General features: G+C 35.6%; 1 protein-coding gene and 1 pseudogene across 1 annotated transcript in view; one reads left to right on the plus strand and one right to left on the minus strand.

The window, feature by feature from the left end:
- The first annotated feature begins 17,777 nt into the window (after window positions 1-17,777).
- On the plus strand, window positions 17,778-18,685 carry LOC120192039 (annotated as a pseudogene).
- Window positions 18,686-19,385: 700 nt separating this feature from the next.
- The window catches only part of LOC120191963 (pectinesterase-like), a 43,370-nt gene continuing 41,378 nt past the window's right edge, over window positions 19,386-21,377 (minus strand). Inside the window, exon 3 of the mRNA XM_039194819.1 lies at window positions 19,386-21,054. Within this exon, the coding sequence (XP_039050750.1) occupies window positions 19,455-21,054 (1,600 nt within the window). The 3' untranslated portion in view covers window positions 19,386-19,454. The remainder of the gene's footprint in view (window positions 21,055-21,377) is intronic.

The following is a 21,377-nucleotide window of genomic DNA, read 5'->3' on the forward strand; positions in this document are numbered from 1 at the left end:
CACTTATGTATTCATATTTAAAAGAAAGAGTTTGTATTAATTTGATTTTAAAATATGTGTTACGAAGCTCTGGATTTGTAAAATGTTTTTATAACATTTATTTATGTTTTATTTACGATACCATTTAGTATGTTTAAAAAAAATGAACAGTTTTTGAAAATCAAGGTTACCTCGGTAGCCCAATGTGGTACTTTAGGCCCAATCAAGTTTAGAGTGTTACATTTAGTGGTATTAGAGCATCAGGTTGAGTCAGTCCTAGGACCAGTGGTCAGTTTTTGTCAGGTGTTAGTGAGTACAAGCCCCTATGTACTTAAAGTACTTGTATAAGTTTGGAATCCTAATGGTGCTTAATTTCTTAATATGTGTTTTAGGGTATAGCTATAACCAATATTTCTGAGCATGGTTTTGAGGATAGGATGAAGAGTTAAGCCTCTCATCCTGATAGCATCAGTGAGAAGTTCTTGCAGAGGACAAAGGATCATGAGATTCTATTAGGCGCAGAAGTCGTAGAGGCGACATTCTTCAGAAGTTTAACCTTCATTTTCAGGGAAATAGTGGGTGCCATTTGTAACACCCATTCCCGTATACATTTCAGTACACAAGTCACAAGTGTCAAATGACTTTTTAATACATTTTCTTATTTATAAAACCGTAAAATTTTGTTTTAAATTTTAAAATAAAACATTTTTAATATAATGTAAGACATTTGTTGTAAACTATTACAAAGTTATAACTTAAATACATTACAGAGCATTTTTCTTAGATTCATATACATGTCATCTAATTATCAAAAGAAGACATGATTGTCCTATAGTTATAGATGGGTCAACCTTGGATTGATGTTCTCTGTTGCACTCCTTACTCTGATAGGTATTTGCTTTTACCTACGCGTGAAATCAACACACGTTAAGTATTTACTTAGTGAGACATAATGATGTAAATGAATTGAATTTCATACAAAATCATATCAAACCTATTCGAATACGAACTAAATAGTATACTTCATAAAAATCAGTTAATCATCTCAATTAAACCCAGGTTTCTTTCATATAGTCATCAAAATTATTCTTAGTATGCCAAACGTACTTATTTTTTCTGTATTTTGTTCCCAATTATACTTTATTTTGCCCAATATATGTTAAATAAGAATTTAAGGTACATACATTGCACCGAAGAGCCGAAATGGTCATTCACCTTTTATGAATACCATAAGTGGCACCTTTTATGTCAATAATGCATCGTTATGTATTTTTCATTTATGACACATTTTATGCCAATAATGCACCATTATACATTTTCATTTATGGCACCTTTATGCCAATAATGTACCGTTATGCATTTTTCATTTATGACACATTTTCTACCAATAATGCACCGTTATGCATTTTCATTTATGACACCTTTTTTGCCAATAATGCATCATTTTGTATTTTTATTTATGGCACCTTTTATGCTAATAATGCACCATTATGCATTTTTATTTATTTCAATAACATCAATAACCATTGCACAATATTAACATCCATCCATTCATTTTAGAGTAGTTCATACTCTAAAACTTATTCATAATATTATTTCTATATACATTAGGAAAATATACCAAAATGTTATAAAATATACATTTAACAAAATATTCGAGATTGACTCATCGTGATTCTTCCTCCTTTCATACAAGTACAATAAATGCACTCACCTGATAAGCCTCACTAGTATGATGTAATGATGTCCACCTATTCGACAACTTTATCTTTTCCCTTTTTCTTGCTTGACTCAGGAGCTTGGTTATGATCTACACAAGCATCCATTAAATACACATATTATACCAATGTTAGTATACTCTCTAACATTTATACTTTTAATAATACTTAAAAGTACTATTATATTCAATTTCTACCAAAATTCCTCTTATCTTAAATTTTCCAGGCTCAATAGTATCGGTACCCCTACCCTGGTATCGATACTTCTATACTATGGTACTGATACTCTCTTTCAGTATTGATACAATTTCTGTATTCTGGAATCCATGGTATTGATACATTTCTCTTAATATCGATACCCACAGCAGTATCGATACTAATTGCATCAGTATCGATATTATTCATCGTAATTCTTCAAATTTAAACCTATAAAATCGATATTGTTGTTCCAGTACCAATACCCTTACCTAAAATTTCCATTTTTCAGCTTGATTTTTACCCAATTTTCGTCAAATTCCCTTACTTTTACCTCTGATAATAGTATTAAACTCTTTTTTACTTATCCCAACTAACTTTCCTTTATTTAGCTTCTTATAACATCTACAATCTCCAAAGAACATCCCAAACTAAAAATTATACTATTTTTTCATACATGTTTTTAATCACATCCAATGTTGCTAATCTCTTATTTACTTATTTGACAAGTCAAATATACTAATAAACCTCAATAAAAACTCATATTTCAACATATCTTCATTCTCAAATAAATCATTCATCTTTTAGTTTTAATCCTCTTTAACTTTTCCTTAAGCCTCTATGACCCTTAAGGTTTCAATACCATCCATTAAACTAAAGGAAAAACCAACTTGGAGGAAACTCACCTTTGGTTATGGAGAGAACAGGCACACGAGAAGAATGAGAAGAGAAATGAACTTAGTTTCTTTTCCCCTTTTCCATTTCTTAAATACCCTATTTAAAATGGATTTTAAATGTATTTCCCTCTAAAAGACCAAAATACCCTTTCATTCGTCCATTCTTACTAACTGGTTTTACACACAATTTATAAATCATTTTCTTATACTTTACCATTTATTCCATTTAATTCTCCAAAATTTTTAAATCCTTTCAAAATAGTCACTAACATAATATTTGAGGTATTACAATTCTTGCCCTTAAAAAAATTCATCCTCGAGTTTAAAGAAGTACCTGTTACGAAAATGTGTGGAAACTGCTTCCTCATGTCCTCCTCTCTTTCCCAAGTAGCTTCTTTTACCTTGTGGTTCTACTAGAGCACTTTAACTAAAGGAATCTTATTGTTACGCAGTTTCTTGTTTTCTCTATCTAAGATTTGCATTGGTTCTTCCTCGTAAGTTAAATCTGGTAGGATCTTTATTTCCTCTGGTGTGATAACATGAGATGGATTTGATAGGTACATTCTGAGCATCGATACGTGAAAAACATTGTGAATCTTGTCCATATCCGAAAGCAAAGCTAACTGATAAACTACTGGTCCGACCCTTTTTAAAATCTCATAAGGTCCAATAAATCTCGGACTCAACTTTCCTTTGTGTCTAAACTGTAATACTTTCTTCCAAGGCGACACTTTCAGAAATACCTTGTCTCCCACTTGAAATTCAATTTCTTTTATTTTCAAATCAGCGTAATACTTTTGTCGATCAGAGGCTATCTTTAGATTATCCTGGATAACTTTTACTTTTTCCTCCATTTCTTTCATCAAATCCGGGCCAACTAGGTCTCGATCTTTTAGTCCAAACCAATTTAATGAAGTTATGCACTTCCTCCCATACAAAGATTCATACGAGTCTGTCTTAATACTCGATTGGTAACTGTTATTATAAGCAAATTCTACTAAAGGAAAATACATTTCCCAAGATCTTTTAAACTCAATCACACATGCCCTTAGCATATCCTCTAATATCTGAATAGTTCGTTCTGACTGCCCATCTGTTTGAGGATGAAAAGTTGTGCTAAAATTCAATCGAGTACCCAATGCCTTATGTAAGGACTTCCAAAATCTTGAAGTAAACCTTGGGTCTCGATCAGACATTATTGATATAGGCACTCCATGCAGTCGAACTATCTCTTTTATATACAATTCTGCATATTTATCCATCGAGTAACCTACCTGAACTAGAATAAAGTGAGCCGTCTTGGTCAATCTATCCAAAATTACCCATATCAAGTTCTTTTTACCTGGTGACAAAGGTATCCTCGAAACAAACCCCATTATAACTCGTTCCCAATTTCAATCAGGGATGGATATCGGTTGTAGCAATCCAGAAGGCACTTGATGTTCAGTTTTCACTTGCTGACATGTCAAATATCTTGCAACAAACTTTGATACAACCCTTTTCATACCAGGCCACCAATAACGACTCTTTAAATCATGATACATCTTATTTCCACCTGGATGCATCGTCAAAGAACTATAGTGTGCCTTGGGAAGAATATCTTTCTTTAATTGTTTATTATCAGGAATGAAGTCTTCCACGATAATATAAACATCCATCGACCCTCATTTTGAAGTCTTTAACCTCTTATTTTTCTACTTGCGCCATTCTCGCCAAGCATTTCTCATATTGACCTTGTAGTTCTTTTACCTAATCTAAAAGCATCAACTTTAACTTAAGTTCAAAAATCAAGGCACCATCTTCCTTTAAAGATATACGTGTATCAAAAGCCCATAGAACGGAAAAAGTCTTTCGACTAAGTCCATCCGCTACCACATTAGCCTTCCCAGGATGATAATCGATGAACAAATCATAATATTTTAAAAGATCGATCCATCTTCTCTGTCTCAAGTTCAGTTATTTTTTAGTCAATAAGTACTTTAGACTCTTGTGATCCGTATAAACATGGAAACACTCACCGCACAGATAATGACGCCAAAATTTTAAAGGAAACACAACCGCTGCCAATTCTAAGTCATGTGTCGGGTAATTTCTGTCATGAGTTTTCAATTGTCTTGAGGCATAAGCCACGACTTTTCAATCTTTCATAAGCACACATCCCAACCCATTATGAGATGCATCACTAAAGACCACATAGTCTTTACCCGACTCAGGTTGTACGAACACTGGGGCCTCTGTTACGATTCTTTTTAGCATTTCAAAACTTTCTTGGCATTTCTCTATCAGAAAAAAGGCACTTCTTTCCATAACTACTTAGTTAGCGGTGAAGCTAACATTGAGAAGTTCTTCACGAATCGTCTATAATAACCAGCAATCCCCAAGAAACTTTGAACTTTTAAAACATTATTTGGGGGTTGTCAATCCACTATAGTTTGAATCTTTTTAGGATCTACTCTTATGCCTTCTGCGGAGACTATATGACCAAGGAAAGCAATCTCAGTTAACCAAAATTCACACTTGGATAATTTGACATACATCTTATTTTCTCGAAGTGTTTGAAGAACCACTCAAATATGATCATCATGTTCCTCTCTTGATTTCGAATACACCAAAATATCATCTATAAATACCACCACGAATTGATCCAAGTAAGGTTGGAATACTCAGTTCATCAAGTCCATAAATGTTGCAGGAGCATTAGTGAATCCAAATGGCATCACCACATATTCTTAGTGTCCATACCGAGTCTGAAAAGCTGTTTTTGAAATATCATCCTCTTTTATCTTTAATTGGTGGTACCCCGACCTTAAGTCTATCTTAGAAAAAAATGTTGCACCTTTCAGTTGATCGAACATATCATCAATCCTCGAAAGAGGATATTTATTCTTTATCATTACTTTATTTAATTGGCGGTAGTCGATGCATAATCGCATAGACTCATCTTTCTTTTTCACAAACAACACAGATGCTCCCCAAGGAGAAACATTGGGTCTCACAAATCCCTTATCGAGTAACTCATTTAATTGGTCTTTTAATTCTCTTAATTCCATTGAATCCATTCGATATGGAGCCATAGAAATAGGTTTGGTACCCGGTAAATCTCAATCTTGAATTCTACTTCACGGTCTGGAGGGAAACCCGATAACTCTTTCGGAAAAACCTCTAGAAACTCCTTAACTATTGGAATATCATTTAATCTCGCTTCTGGTACTCGAATATCTATCACGTTATCTAGGAAAACTATATACCCTTTTACATCATTTTCCTTACATTCATGGCTGATATCACATTGGATAGTGATTTCATTTTTTCGTCGAACACTACTAATTCAGAGTCTTCCGCATCCTTTAAAAATAATCACTTTTTGTGATAATTAACCTACCCATGATGTGGAGACAACCAATCCATGCCCAAAATTATTTCAAGCTCATCGAAAGGCAACTCCATTAAGTTTGCTGGAAACACAATCCCTTGAATCTTTATCTGATATTTTCTACATACCTGAGTTACTCTTGCACTGTGACCCATAGGGTTTACCTCTATCATCTCACTAACAATTTGTTCTAAAGGAACTCCTCTAGCTCTAACCAAGTTTGTACTAATGTAAGAATGTGTAGAACCAGGGTAAACTAAAACAAATACATGCTCATAAAAAAGATGGAATGTACCTATTATGATCTCTAGGTCATCCCAATCCTCATTGGTTTTAATGTTATAAATTCTAGTGACTCCCCGAGTCTCTTATCACTGCATTGATTCAGGTTATCCCCTGGTTCTACCTCGTTCTCTGCTTCTATTAGAGGCTGCCACAGATATTTCAGATTGTGTCAAATTGTCCTCAGATTTCTTAGAACAGTTTAAGGCAAAGTGATCAGTCTCGCCACATTGAAAAAAAACTCCAATGAAAAGTCTGCATACTCCACGGTGTAATTTACCACATGTCTGACATGGAATTCTTTCTCCAAATGCTCTACCTGAGCTAGCAGCAAAAGACTGGATTGTTTAGTTTTTTGGGAAGCTATAGCATAACTATCTCTATTAGAATATCGGGAACTCGAGCCCTTGTCTCTCACAGCATGATGGGGAGTTGAAGGTGTTCTAACTCTTTTCCCTGTTTGCATACTCTGCTTCGTTTCTAGAGTCTTCTCTTGAGCTCTTTCAATAGTATTGGCTCGGTTTATGACTTCTTGCAAGCTAGGCAAGTTCAAAGCCAACATTATCTCTTTCAACTTTGGCCTCAAACCTCCAATGAACTAATCACATTGAGCCTTGCCATTAGGAATTACTTTAGTAGAAAAATTACTCAACTTATTATACTCAGCCTTGTACTCATGTACGACTCGATCACCTTGTTTCAAATTAAGGAACTTTAGCAACATCGCCTGTCTAAACTGCTCACCCAGATACTTATTCTTGAATTTCCCATGGAAGAACTTCCATGTCACTTGTTTCGATGGTGCATACATCGTAGTATTTGACCACCATACTCTAGATGATCCCTTAAGTAAAGATACAACTCTACCCAACATTTTCGAATCCGAGCTGTGAAAACTCTCTAGCATTACCATTACATCATTTAGCCATAAGTCAATTTCCATAGGACCTTCATCATCTTCTCCCCGAAACTCAAGAGCTCCTAAACTCTTTAATTCTTTTGGAATTAACATCCTCGATATTGGAGGAGTAGAGGGAGGAGGAGGAGGAAGAGGTTGGAACCGGGTCAACATGGTGTCGAGAGCTTGCATAAAAGCTCCAAACTCTGGCACGAGCATACCCTGATGTGCCAGTACGCTAGCGTTCTCGGATATAATCTGATGCTCACTATTCTCCTCATAACTTTTGCTACCCGATCCCTCTCTACTTTTCGTTTAGCCGCTCTCCGCGAGTTTGAAGATTCCAACATCTTCTTGGACATACGTAACAATAATAATACTATAGTTAGTAAGGAGTGACATCAATCACACTCTAATGACACCATATCAGTAACATTGACAATCTTAATGACATGTAATCTATTTTTTCTAAATTCAAATAAACATGGTTTTGACCAAGAATCAACTAACCTTGTAGCTCTGATACTAATAAAAGTAACACCCATTTCCCGTATAAGTTCCCATACACAAGTCATAAGTGTCACATGACTTTTTAAAACGTTTTCTTATTTATAAACCCGTAAAATTTCATTTCAAATTTTAAAACAAAACATTTTTAATATAAGGTAAGATATTCGTTGTAAACTATTACAAAGTTATAACTTAAATGCATTACAGAGCTTTTTTCTTAGATTCATATACATGTCATCTAATTATCAAAAGAATACATGGTTGTCTTATAGTTACTGATGAGTCAACCTTGGATTGAAGTTCTCTGTTGTACTTCTTACTCTGTTAGGTCTTTACTTTTACCTACGTGTGAAATCAACACACGTTAAGTATTTACTTAGTGAGGCATAATAATGTAAATAAATTGAATTTCATAAAAAATAATATCATAGCTATTGAAATATGAACTAAATCGTATACTTCATAAAAAACCAGTTAATAATCTCAATTAAACCCATGTTTCTTTCATATAGTCATCAAAACTATTCTTAGTATGCCCAGCATACTTATTTTTTATGTATTTTGTTCCCAATTATACTTTTGCCCAATATATGTTAAATAAGAATTTAAAGTACATACATTGCACTGAAGTGCCAAAATGGTCATTCACCTTTTATGAATACCATAAGTGACACCTTTTATGCCAATAATACACTGTTATGTATTTTTATTTATGGCACATTTTCTGCCAATAATGCACCGTTATGCATTTTCATTTATGGCACATTTTCTGCCAATAATGCATCGTTATGCATTTTTATTTATTTCGGTAACATCGATAACCATTGCACAACATTAACATTCATCCATTCATTTTAGAGCAGTTCATACTATAAAACTTATTCATAATATCATTTCTATATACATTAGGAAAATATGCCAAAATGCTATAAAATATACATTTAACAAAATATTCGAGATTGACTCATCGCGAGTCTTCCTCCTTTCATAAAAGTACAATAAATGCACTCACCTGATAAGCCTCGCTAGTATCCTGTAATGATGTCCAGCTATTTGACAACTTTATCTTTGTGTTTTTTCTTGCTTGACTCAGGAGCTTGGTTATGATCTACACAAACATTCATTAAATACACAAATTAGACCAATGTTAATATACTCTCTAACATTTATACTTTTAATAATACTTAGAAGTACTATTATATTCAATTTCTACCACAATTCCTCCTATCTTAAATTTTCCAGGCTCAATAGTATCGATACCTCTACCCTGGTATCGATACTTCTATACTATGGTACTGATACTCCATTTAAGTATCGATACCTTTTTTGCATTCTGGAATCCATAATACCGATACCTTTCTCTTAATATTGACACCCACAATAGTATCAATACTAATTGTATCAGTATCGATATTGTTCATAGTAATTCTTCAAATTTAAACCTATAGAATCGATATTGTTGTTCCAGTACCGACACCCTTACCTAAAATTTCCATTTTTCATCTTGTTTTTACCAAATTTTCGTCAAATTCCCTTACTTTTACCTCTAATAATAGTATTAAACTTTTTTTTTACTTATCCCAACTAAGTTTCCTTCATTTAGCTTCTTATAACATCTACAATCTTCAAAGAACATCCAAAACTAAAAATCATACTACTTTTCATACATGTTTTTAATCACATCCAATGCTTCTAATCTCTTATTTACTTATTTGACAAGTCAAATATATTAATAAACCTCAATAAAAACTCATATTTCAACATATCAATTAAAAACTCATTTTTTTCAATCTCAAATAAATCATCCATCTCATAGTTTTAATCCTCTCTAACTCTTCCTTAAGCCTCTATAACACTCAAGTTTTCAATACCGACCATTAAACTAAAGGAAAAACCAACTTGGAGGAAACTCACATTTGGTTATGAAGAGAACGAGCACATGGGAAGAATGAGAAGATAAATGAACTTAGTTTCTTTTCCCACTTTCTCCTTTTTCCCTTTCTTAAATACCCCATTTAAAATGGATTTTAAATCTATTTCCCTATAAAGGACCAAAATACCCTTTCATTCTTCCATTCTACTAATTGGTCTTACACACAATTTCTAAATCATTTTCTTATACTTTACCATTTATTCAATTTAATCCTCCAAAATTTTTAAATCATTTTAAAATAGTCGCTGACCTAATATTTGGGGTATTAAACCATTCCTAGAGCCCAGATGGTGAAACCAACTACCTAGAGTACATTAGTGCCGACTGAGACCCTAATAGAGAGACTGGGGAGGTATAAGACAATATACTTCTACGGTTTAGGCGGTGATGATCTGATTTCAATAGACTAGTGGTTGAAAGAGACCATGAAGACTTTGAGATAGCTTCACCTTACCCCTGAGGGTAAGTTAGAGTGTGTCACCGCTTTGCTCAAGGGTGATGCTATCGACTAGTGGGAGACTGTAGATATGGCTCTACAACCTATGGTGCCTACATGGGATAGGTTCCTAGATAAGTTTAAAGGCAAGTATATCGACAAGGCACACATAGTTGGGTTGAGGATGCAATTCTCATAGTTGGTTCAATGAGATCATTCAGTGCTCGAGTACGAGAGAGAATTACATAGGTTGAGTCGCTACACTCTAGAGTTGGTAGAAACTGAATACTTAAGGTGCAAGAGATTCCTAGAGAGGCTTCATCTCGATATCCTCACAGAGTTAATGGAAAACACGCCTAGAGTGTTTTTAGAGCTGACACAGTGGGCTAAGGCCATGGAGAGGGTGTACAGCATGAGGAAAAGTTTATTGGGTAAATCAAGTTATCCAAGTATGAGGACTTATGTATCAATGGATCTACCTCAGTAGGTGGACAAGAGGGCCAGAGATTCGAGCGAACGGAGGAGACTGGCGTCAACTTTGTCACTCCAACCGGGTTAGAGTTTTGTTGTAAGGACTCATAGGAGACCATCAGCTTCACAGTCCACTTCAGGTGTTGAGAACTCAATAGAGTTTTGAGGCATCCAAAGTGCGAGCATTATGTTAAGAAACATCGATGAATGTGCTTTAGACTCTCTAGGAATTACTACAGATGTAGATCTTTAGGGCACGTGGTGGGAGATTGTCCTAGTTCATATGAGATGTCAGGTATATTTTCAGCTACCTCAGTTTTCATGCTACTTTAATATGTATAAGTGCACATATTCTTTTGCGGTGTCAATGGATCTAGTAGGAAGCATATTTGGGTAGAGAATATGTGGAAGAGGATTCAAGTGGCTAGTATGTAGAATCTAATAGGTAAAACTTAGATATTCTTTGAAGATTTGAATTGGGCTTAGTAATTTATCAAAAGGAAGTTGTTTACACAAATGTTTCTCAGGTTTCGAACTGCAATCTCAGAGATGTATGAGGATCTTAGGGGAATAAGTGGTTGTTCCTAGTTGAGTTGAAAGTAAACCCTAAGAAATATGTAGCCACATAATCTTTTATCATTGCATATGGTTTCGTCAGTGTGATACTCTAGGATCGTTTTTGTTTCATTAGTAGAGGGTTTATGTGATTGACCTGTAGAGAGTTAGTAATCCGAAGTTCAATGTTAGAGATAAGGATTTTTACAAAAGCATTAGCAATACCCAAGTCGCCTAGCCAGAAATATCAGGACGTATCTCAGTTAGTGCCAAGGCACTTTAGTTGCTAACTGGGCACATATGCCCTAAGTACTCACGATAAGTAAGTTAGCAAGGTGTATGTTTCGATGCAGCAGTTCTAGAATTTCATCCAAAGTTCTAAGGTTAATATAGGTAAGATATGAAGAACGGTTCTTGAGGTATAGAGAACCCTCTAGTTTTGTCAGTATACGTTCGTGCATGAACATTGAGTAAAACAACTAAGTGAACTAAGCCTCAATAGTAGTGTTTTTGTTTGGTATATGAGCGCAAGCTATATATATCACACCTAGCAGTATGCAACGTAGCATAATATCACAGACCTTGGGTGCTTCAAATTTAAGGAAATCAGGTTCATTAAGCATTGTATGACTAGCATTAGTCGTTATCAGATAGTTCAAAGATGGTAAACATTAGCGAGTATAAGATTTAGAATCTCAGAACCCCTAAGTCAGTGTTATATCATGTGAGGTCTCTGCTTTGTGATGTGTTCTCTCTAGAGGAGTCAAATGTTGTCAGTTCTGCTCGGTGAGTAGCCAATTTCCCTCAGTCAAGTGAGTAGCTCTGTATATAAGTCACAAGATAAATGAGAAACATCAAGGTACTATAGATGAGTATTAATTAGAGTTGCACAATGAAAGCTTAGAGATCGACGTTAGCCGAGAATTGGTCGTCATATCTTTAGTATCGACTTAAAAACATCTTATAGTTGTCTTATAAATGATCTGAGAAACGCTACTCAGTGATGGACCTGAGTCAGGTATCGGGCTATCCAGTTCTAGAGACAGCAAAATAACGAATCCAAGAATCATCGTAAAACTTCAAAACACGTAGAAACTTCGCTAAAGGTAGAGAATGACTAAAACACCATTAAGCAATAAATGATCAATATAGAGTAGCTCAATAAATAAAAATAGTAACAGAATAATAAACACCAACATAACATTATAAATGAGAGAACGAGTGAGATAATAGCTCGTGAGAGGATGACCCCACTTTAGTGTGTCTAGCTATACTAGAGTGTAGTCAAACTACCTTAATTACTCAACAATCGCAGGAGTTGGTTAACAGAGTCAATGTTATGTGGCTTTGGCTTAAGATATGCATGTCTAGTTGCATCAGTCCAGTACCTCAATTATCAGAAAAACTTGGCTTGATGTTGTGTGATACCAAGACAATGCTTTAGTTGAGGGGGAATATCTGATGTTGTGTGATACTGTGATTCTTTCTCAATGGTCTACATGATGTTATGTGATACAAGAAGATCATCCAACAATTTAGAGGGACTTTACGGATGCTATGTGATACCGGTACCCCTCTCAGTAAGCTAATGTATGATGTTATGTGATACCAGATACTAGCAAAGCAGAGCCAATGTTGCATTCAGATAATGCATAGCAGATTCAGTGACGTATTCAGGTAATGCATAGTAGTTTCATTCTTTAGGGTTAGAGACCTTTTAAAGGTATCCTCATATCGAGACCCTTTTCCAAGGACTAAGGAAAGTGTGAGACCCTTACTTCAACGATAGAACTATAAAGCCTTAAGTAGGTAGTACTTGATCTAGACCATGTATGTATCTACTACTTAATACCATATCTTTAGCATGCTTATGTTTATAAAACTCTTAATGATTCTCTAGATTAGTGATTATACTGTTGGGCTTTGTAAGCTCAGCCTTTGGATGTTTTCCTTGGGCAGGTCAGTAGCTTGGGCAGTTCATGATGCACTATCGTAGCAGGACTTCCAGCATATCCTTCAGAGCACTGTTTTGTATTTTAGAGGGCATGTATTTTCACAAGACCTTACTTTTGTATTCAGATTTTAAAAAAAAAGTTTGTATTAATTTGATTTTAAATTATGTGTCATGGAGCTTTGATTATGTAAAATGTGTTTATAATAGTTATTTATGTTTTATTTACGATACCATTCAGTATGTTTGAAAAAAAATGAATAGTTTTGAAAATCAAGATTTCCTCGGTAGCCCAATGTGGTACTTTAGGCCCAATCGGGTTTAGGGTGTTATACCATTGGTCGAGCAGAAATCTAAACTTTTCTGGAAAGCTTCAGTTGGATTAACCAATGATATCTTAGCAGATATCAATTTACTCGAATAACATTTTTACATTCATTTACTCAAATAGATTGTTTTTCATAATTAAAAAGAAAAACATTAACTTACATCCAAGGTGGTAAACATGTAATTCGAATCTGATTCAATTCAGATCATTTCGGTTAGAGGCATTTTGAGTTTAGACTTAATTTTGGTTGGATCAGGTCGAATTGGATCATTTCGAGTTTTGATTTTATTCGGGTCTGTAGTTAATCAAGTCAGGTTTGGATCGGATTCGTATTGTGGAATTTTGGTGTAGACAGTTAATGCTTCCGAAGGGGGTGACGAAGCGAATTGATCAACTTTGCTCCTGATTGTTTTGGAAGGGTCAGGATATCCCTGCGACAGGAGATAAAGTTTGTTGAAAGCAAGTGTGCTCCCCAAAATCTAAGGGTGGGCTAGGTTTGAAGAACTTACAATGCTGGAATAAGATTTGTTTTATTCGATTGATTCATAACCTTCATGTAAATAAGGGTTCTTTATAGGTTGCATGGGTGAAAGCCTATGTGATTAAATTGAATGCTTTCCGAAATGTTGAAGTTAAAGAAAATTTTAGTTGGAGTCTTAAGAAGGTTTTCTCGTTTTGGCAGGAGGCTAGACATTTGGAGGCTCTGCTGAGCATAAGTACGTTTATGAGCACCAAGGAAATATGGCTGGAAATCAGGACTCACAGGGAGAATATTTGTTGGCATAAACTCATTTAATTACCATTACACTTCCCAAAGCACGCAGTGAATTCATGGCTTGCCATCCTCAATCGCTTATCAACCAAGGATAGGTTGTTAAAGATAGGTTTGATGGTGGATGAGAAGTGTGTTCTTTGTGGGGTAGAAACTAAATCAAAGAACCATTTTTTTCTTTGAACGTGGGTTTTCAACAAGGATTTGGAGATGGATTTTGGATCTATGTGGTAGGGGGAGAGTGGTGCAATATGGGGATCTTGAGTTTTCTTGTGCGGTTAGTGTTCTTAAGGGTAAATCGCTGCCTTCTCTTGTTTTTAAATTGTCCTGAGATGTTTTTGTGTATTTCATTTGGGGTGACGAAACCGTCATATTTTTCGCAGGATAACTACAGGTGATGTTGATATTTTCAACTTAGTACGGCTTACTATTTCGTGATATATTACAATATAAGGATGGTAATAGGGAAGGCCCTCGCAATCTTAATATATGTACAATATGGGGTCTTTAGTATCTTGTTTTTGTTGATACTCCTTTAATGTAGTTGTGGTTGTTTTTCTTTTGGATATAATAAAAGCGATTTATCCAAAAAAAAAAAGTTACAAAATAATCTATCTATTATAGGAAGTTATTTTGTCGAGTCCATCGATTATTAAAAATTATAAAATGGTCACTCGACTATTCATTATGTTTTAAATTTATTATTTTCTGTTAAAAATTACGATCATCTGAGTTAGATGCTGACATGCTGATCAAGATATGATAGTCGTTTAAGATTATGAAATCAAAAATTTTCATATCTCAGTCAGCAGGTTAATGTACAACTCAAACTGTATTGAAATTTTTAGCGGTAAATGACGAGTTTGGAATATAATGAATAGTCGGGTGACCAATTTTAATCGTCAATAGACTCAATAAAGCAACTTCCTATAGTCAGATGACTATTTTGAAATTTTAATAGTCGAAGACTTAATAAAACAATCTAATAGTCAAGAAACTATTTACGTACTTTACATTTTTTATATTATTTTTTCTCCTTCCGTTAATATATTAAACTATATTCAATAATTTATTTAAAATAATGAGTATGCACTAAGGAGCAAAGTGCATATGCCCCAGGTAGATTTATAACTGATTTTAATAAGTCTAAATGAGTCAATGTATTATTATATTTTCAAGATATATATTAATATTAAATTAATCAGAATAATGTGAACATCTTTAATCTTTAATCAATCAATTAATAGATGTTGTATTCGATTTTTAGTATAATGTTGGATTTGTGTGACCTGCTTCACTAAACGGTAAGAGTCATTGAAGTAAATTAAGAGAATCCTGCGTCAAAGCTGGTAGACTGAAATAGCAGGTGTAAGGAATTTCAAAGCATAAGGGTCTGTTTGTTCGGTTAGTAATTGTTTTTTTGGAAAATCAATTCCAGAAAACCAATTACATTGTTTTGATGCTGTATTATAAAAATGTTTTATATTGTTTGGTTAGTTTTTCTGAAAATAATTTACGAAATCTTTTTTTTTTTGTAAAAATGTATATATTTTTATATTTTTGTTGTTATTTATATTTTAAATTTTTTAAGTTATTTTATAAAATTGTATTTTATAAAATTTTGAAATTAAATGTTTTATTTGTATAACTACATGAAATTAAATTTATAGAAAATATATTAATTATGTTGATTGTGTTATAAATATACAATTTTAGGTTTGAAGTATTCATTATACTTTATATATTAGCATTTTTAAAATTAAATTTTAACTCATAATTAATATCATATGTAGGTTTAATTAATATGTAGGTTTATGTCTTTTTTTCTCTTAAATTTTTAAGCATATACATAAAATTATTATCATATACACTAAACTGATCCCAAGATTTTCAAGCAAAAAAGTGGAATAAAAGTGTTTGTTTTTAACAAATATCAACTGATATGACATGGTTTCACTTATCTAATACAGATCATAACCACAATATACAAGCATAAAACATGACTTAATTTTACTATTTTCCCTTGAAAAAGAACCAGATTTATGACCAATAACTCCGGGATTTCTTGGTCCAACGACAACCCTGTTCAATTGCAGGAAAAAAGAGATATTAAAATCCTCCAATCACCATGAAAAGACAACAAAAGCAAAATAGGTAGCAATAGAACAACAGAAAACAAACAAATAAGTACATTTACAGAAGTACATGAACATATGCATGCTAAGATATTCAATCCGCCAACACCATGGTAAAACAACCATCTTCAAACCAGTCTTTAGATGAAAAAAATGGAAAGGTCATCTTGTTGAAAACAACACTTCTAAACTCCCCTCTCTCCGGTTCCACACTAGTTCATATAAGGTATGAAAGTGAAAATGGAACGACCAATATTATCTAAGGAAACATGCATATCAAATCTTATAAACAACTGCTACTGAGAAAGGCTAATTATTGACATTTATCACACTGCAAAGTTTATAAATAAACAGAACATATATAGGCAGGAATCATATGTTCCATTGCAACTTTATTTTTACGAGCGCAACTTCTTGCATTTAGATATCCCTTGAGGTGTTGATTTAGAAAACCCGTTGACAGGTCTAGGGCCAGAATAAATCCGAACAAAGATTAAGTTTTAGGGTCATAATATAATGGAAGAGAAAATAGAAGTAGTTACAAGAGCAATGCAGAAGTGTCACTGCAAACAAAACAAGGATCCGCAGCTCAATTAGTAACCAAAGTAATGAAATCTCACCTCTCTTTTACCAAACAAACGGTACTTATCATCTTCAATGTATGCAAATATAGGGGCTTCCTCTTCACCATCTTCCAGACCTCCAAACACCACTTCTTCCAAAGCATTTTGACCAAAAAATGCATATTAGGAAGCATCGAAAAGCGCACTATCTGCAAAATTGTTAACCAATTATAAAATTGAACAATACCATACGAGTGAACATGCCCCGTTTGGTGGGTGTAAAGATCCAAAAAATTCCAACGGAATCTAAGTCCTTTCGATCAAAATAAAAAAAGGGTTGAGGAAACGGAAAAAGAAACTTCAAATGGTCGTGATTGTGCCAAGGTTAATCTTTTCAATCATTAGCTAATAACTTCCAAATACTTGAAATCTAATAACTAGAGCAATTACCATGGAGATTAAAGAACAAAAACCCGTAAATAGTTGAAATCCATTATGTGGATCAAACAAATTTCAACAAAAACAACGATTTCCCTTTCAAAATAATAATCACATGAAATTATGAAGATTCTATCACAAATCCAGGAAAAGAAGTGAAATTTTTCTATTGGCAGGTAGCCAAGGATAAAGGAGAATAAAAAAACAAGAGGAAAATAAGGGGAAGGATGGAAACTGGAAGGAAAGAATCGGAGGAGGAAGGGATTTAGGGAAATGAAAATAACCGGTGAATTTAGAAAAATAACTTATCAAGAAATAAATGGTAAGTTGTTTTTCCGTGTTTTATTTCTTTTTTTTTTCCTTTGATTGTAGTTTTTTTCCTTTGACCGTATTTTCTTTTTTCCAATCAAACACTGAAATTGGAGGAAAACCTTTTCCGTAAAATGAAATACCTTAAACAAACAGACCCTAAGAAATCCTCAAGAACTTTCCTTTCCTTTCCCTCCTTTCCCTTTTTATATTTCCCTCGATTTCTCACTGCCCAAACAGAAGAACCTCCATAACCGAAGAGGAAGAAGGAAAAGCTTCGAAGAGCCATGAATGGAAGCAACGATGGAAACAAAAGCCCTGCTAATTTGGTTCCCGTAGACGACAACAGCGACGGCGGCAGCAGCTACGCTTTGAGAGGCAAAATCATGCTCAGCGCCATTGTCGTCTTGTTCTTCATGGTGGTACTCATGTTCGCTCTCCATATCCATAACCGTTGGTACCTTCTCCGCGCTCGCCGCCGCCATTCCCGCAACCGCCGCTGTCGACAATCTCAACTCGTCTTCTACGTCGACAACGACGCTACTCCCGCCGCAACACGCGGTCTCAACGCGCGTGTTCTTAAGTCGCTCTCCGTCTTCACCTTCTCCTCTAAAACGCATCCGGATTCCGTCCTTGAATGCGCCGTTTGCCTTTCGGAATTCGAGGAGGATGAATCGGGTCGGGTCTTGCTGAAATGTAACCACAGTTTTCATTCGTAGTGTATCGATGGGGTTTTGCTCTCACTCCACGTGTCCTCTTTGTCGGACCTCTGTTGAAGAATCCGTACCCGTGTCCGAGAACCCGGGAGACTTGGTTATTACGATAAACAGTCGGTCGGGCGGGGAATCAGGATCGAATCTAGTATCCGACTTCTGTACCACGTGTCAGCACGAGGATGAACATGCAGTCCCGTCGGCAGTCGGGTTAGGGAGGTAGTTGTCGACTGAGGTCCCAAAAAGGAACATCGAAGGTTTCGTAGATGAGTCGAGTGGGTGTGACTCGGGGCCGAGTCAATCTTATAAATCACCGATATGTCGAATGTTGTCGTTTAAGAGGATACTGAGTAGAGACAGGAGAGGCAGTGAGAAGTCCTTGTCCTTCACCAATAAACGCGACTGTAGCTGAGTCGGATATGGAGCGAGGTGTCGATGAGACTCGGTAAACCCATAGCTGACTCACTGGAACAAGTTTTCGCCACGTGGCTGATTTTAACTTACCGAGAGTCCACTTAGGCTATAGGTTATCTGAAATTAAGTGAAAGTACACGTGGCAGGTTTTGGGTTGTTATTTGATTGTAAAATATTTTGTGTATGTGTAGATTTGATTCAATTAATTTATTTTGATTTTTTTTGGCTCTTCAAATTTATTTTCATGTTAAAATTCAAACCATTCATTGAATTTTTAACCTTATTATACCGGTAAATTAATTGGTTGATTGATTAATGGAACTCATATTATCATATTTTACCGGTAAATTAATTGGTTGATTGATTAATGGAATTATTTTTTAATTATTGGATATTATTTTGTTGAATCTCTTGATCTTAAAAGTTATAAAATTGTTTTCTAATTATATGATATTATCTTGTTGAGTTCTCTGACTTTAAAATGATCATTCGGTTATTTATATGTTTTAAATCCGTAATTTTGATAACATTTCGAGTTAGATGTTAACATACTGATTGAGATATGATGAAAATATAATCTCAAAATCTCAAATGACAATTATATCACAATCAGTATATTAATGTTAAGCTCAGACTACTATCAATTTTGAAGATTTCTTAAACCATGTAATGTAGGGACCGAGTTAGAAGATCAACTTGGAAATAATAAAATTATACTTTCAACGCCAATTAATATAGGAGAAAAGCTGTTTAATAATGTATTGTAATGATAAGATATTACAATAAAAATGGCCTTATGCTAGTTTACAGGCCAGGGATCCAGTCAGGAGTACAGGGAACTCCGGTATTTGGAATCCAGGTATTGGATTGGAGGAAGGGACCAGGGGTGAATGTCTTGGCCGTGTTCAAATCTACTTGCTTGATTCCTGCCCATTTCACCCTGCCGTCGGTTTTAGATCCAGGTCCCCGATTCCCGAACTCCACGAAGTATGAAGTGGCCTCTCCCTTGCCGGGATGCATCGGAATGTACCCTTCCGGTGTGATGATGTCAGCGATGTTGGACTGGATTATGATGACAGTGGCAAGTGGCTTCCATGGTCTATTGAGGTACGCCTTATTAATGTTCTTCACCGGAATGTAGTCCTTATCGCCGGAGATGGTACAGTTGTGGAGCACGAAACCACCTCTTGATTTATTGAATTGTTTACCCTGTGCAATCACCATGCAGTTTTGTTTGGGACCTGGTTTCCTCACGACCATATGGCAGTTCTGGAACACTACCCTAGAGTCGCCGAAGATGAAGTCTATGGTACCGGTGATGACGCAGTCACGGAAGAACTGCATTTCCTTTTGTGGGTACAAAGTGTCTTGGTACCCATTGAAGTGGCAATTGTAGAAGACGCCTAGATCGCCGGAAGCCCTCAGGGCAACGGCTTGTTCACCCTCGTATCCGGCGGTGTTCTCAAATCCGATGTCCTTAGCTATGAAATTCTTAGCATTGACAGCTACAGTTGCAGTGTGGAAAGTTGTGATTTTATTCCTTACAACGCTAATGTTATTGGTGATAATAGTCTTGGTCGGACCATCTCCGATGAACATAACGTTGGTCGCACCCTTGGGGATATCAACCTTCTCGTTGTAAACTCCGACCTTGATATAGATAACAAATCGTTGAGTATTCTTTGGTGGGACTTCAGCCAAGGCCTTGACGATGCTATTGTATTTTCCACTTCCGTCTTTAGCAACCACCACGTTAGGTTTAATATCACCTGGTTTCGCCTGGAGGAGTATCTGATCTTTGCGGCTCATCCATGTGGTGATATCACCATCGTCATCCGACAAAAGCCTACGTTGGAGCGAGGTTGTGATGTTACCGATGCTTGGGATATTGAGTTCTTTAGCAATGGAGGATATTCCAGCCATCAAGCCAAGGGCGTTCTTGTTTAACTCCTGCGACGTTTTCAAGATATTCTTCATCTTCTCGGCGGCATCGCCGTTTTTCTCCGCGAACGAGTCTATACAAGTTTGTTGGCTGGTAAGGGCACCGCTCAGCCACACCTGGATGCGCAAGAGGATATCACCGATCTTGCTGATGTCGTACTCACCCAACTTGTTGAAGGATGCTTCAAGGTCGTCAATGGCGTAATCCAAAACCTCCTTGCAAACACTTAGAGCATCCTTGGTCCCTTCGTCCTTTTCCAAATCTTGGAGCGTCTTTGAATCCGCCAACACCTTCTTTATCTCCGTTATGGTCGCCTGGAACCCGGTCCTTATAAGCTCCTTGGGATCGCTCGAGTTGGAGGATTCAAGGCTCTTTTCACACGTCTCTTTGAAATCCGTTGGCCTGCAAACGGACTGCACCGCTTTACTAGAAGTCGACGTTCTCCCTGTCACATTTTTCTCACTCATGGCAAAAAACACGGCTAGCGCCGATGCCACCACCGCCAGCATAAAAACAACGACAAAAAGAGCATTGTTGGCCATTCTTAAACAGCTTTTTCCAGCTTTTTAAAACCCTAAGAAGAACAATAAATTAACTTCTTTTTTCTCCCTTCCTTTCCTAAACAAGAGCAGAAGGAAGGGAAGAAAAAAGAAGATTTATTTGCAGCTTCTTATTGAAGCTTTTGCTGTTGCTTGAATAACGTGCAATTCTGATGGCCTATTTATACTTGAAGGAAATCACCGTTTTTAGTTATGAATTCATTTTCAATGGTGCAGAGATCCATG

This window comes from Hibiscus syriacus, unplaced genomic scaffold (genome assembly GCF_006381635.1).
Source record: "Hibiscus syriacus cultivar Baekdansim isolate YM2019G1 unplaced genomic scaffold, ASM638163v2 tig00004198_pilon, whole genome shotgun sequence".
NCBI classification, from domain to species: Eukaryota; Viridiplantae; Streptophyta; class Magnoliopsida; order Malvales; family Malvaceae; genus Hibiscus; species Hibiscus syriacus.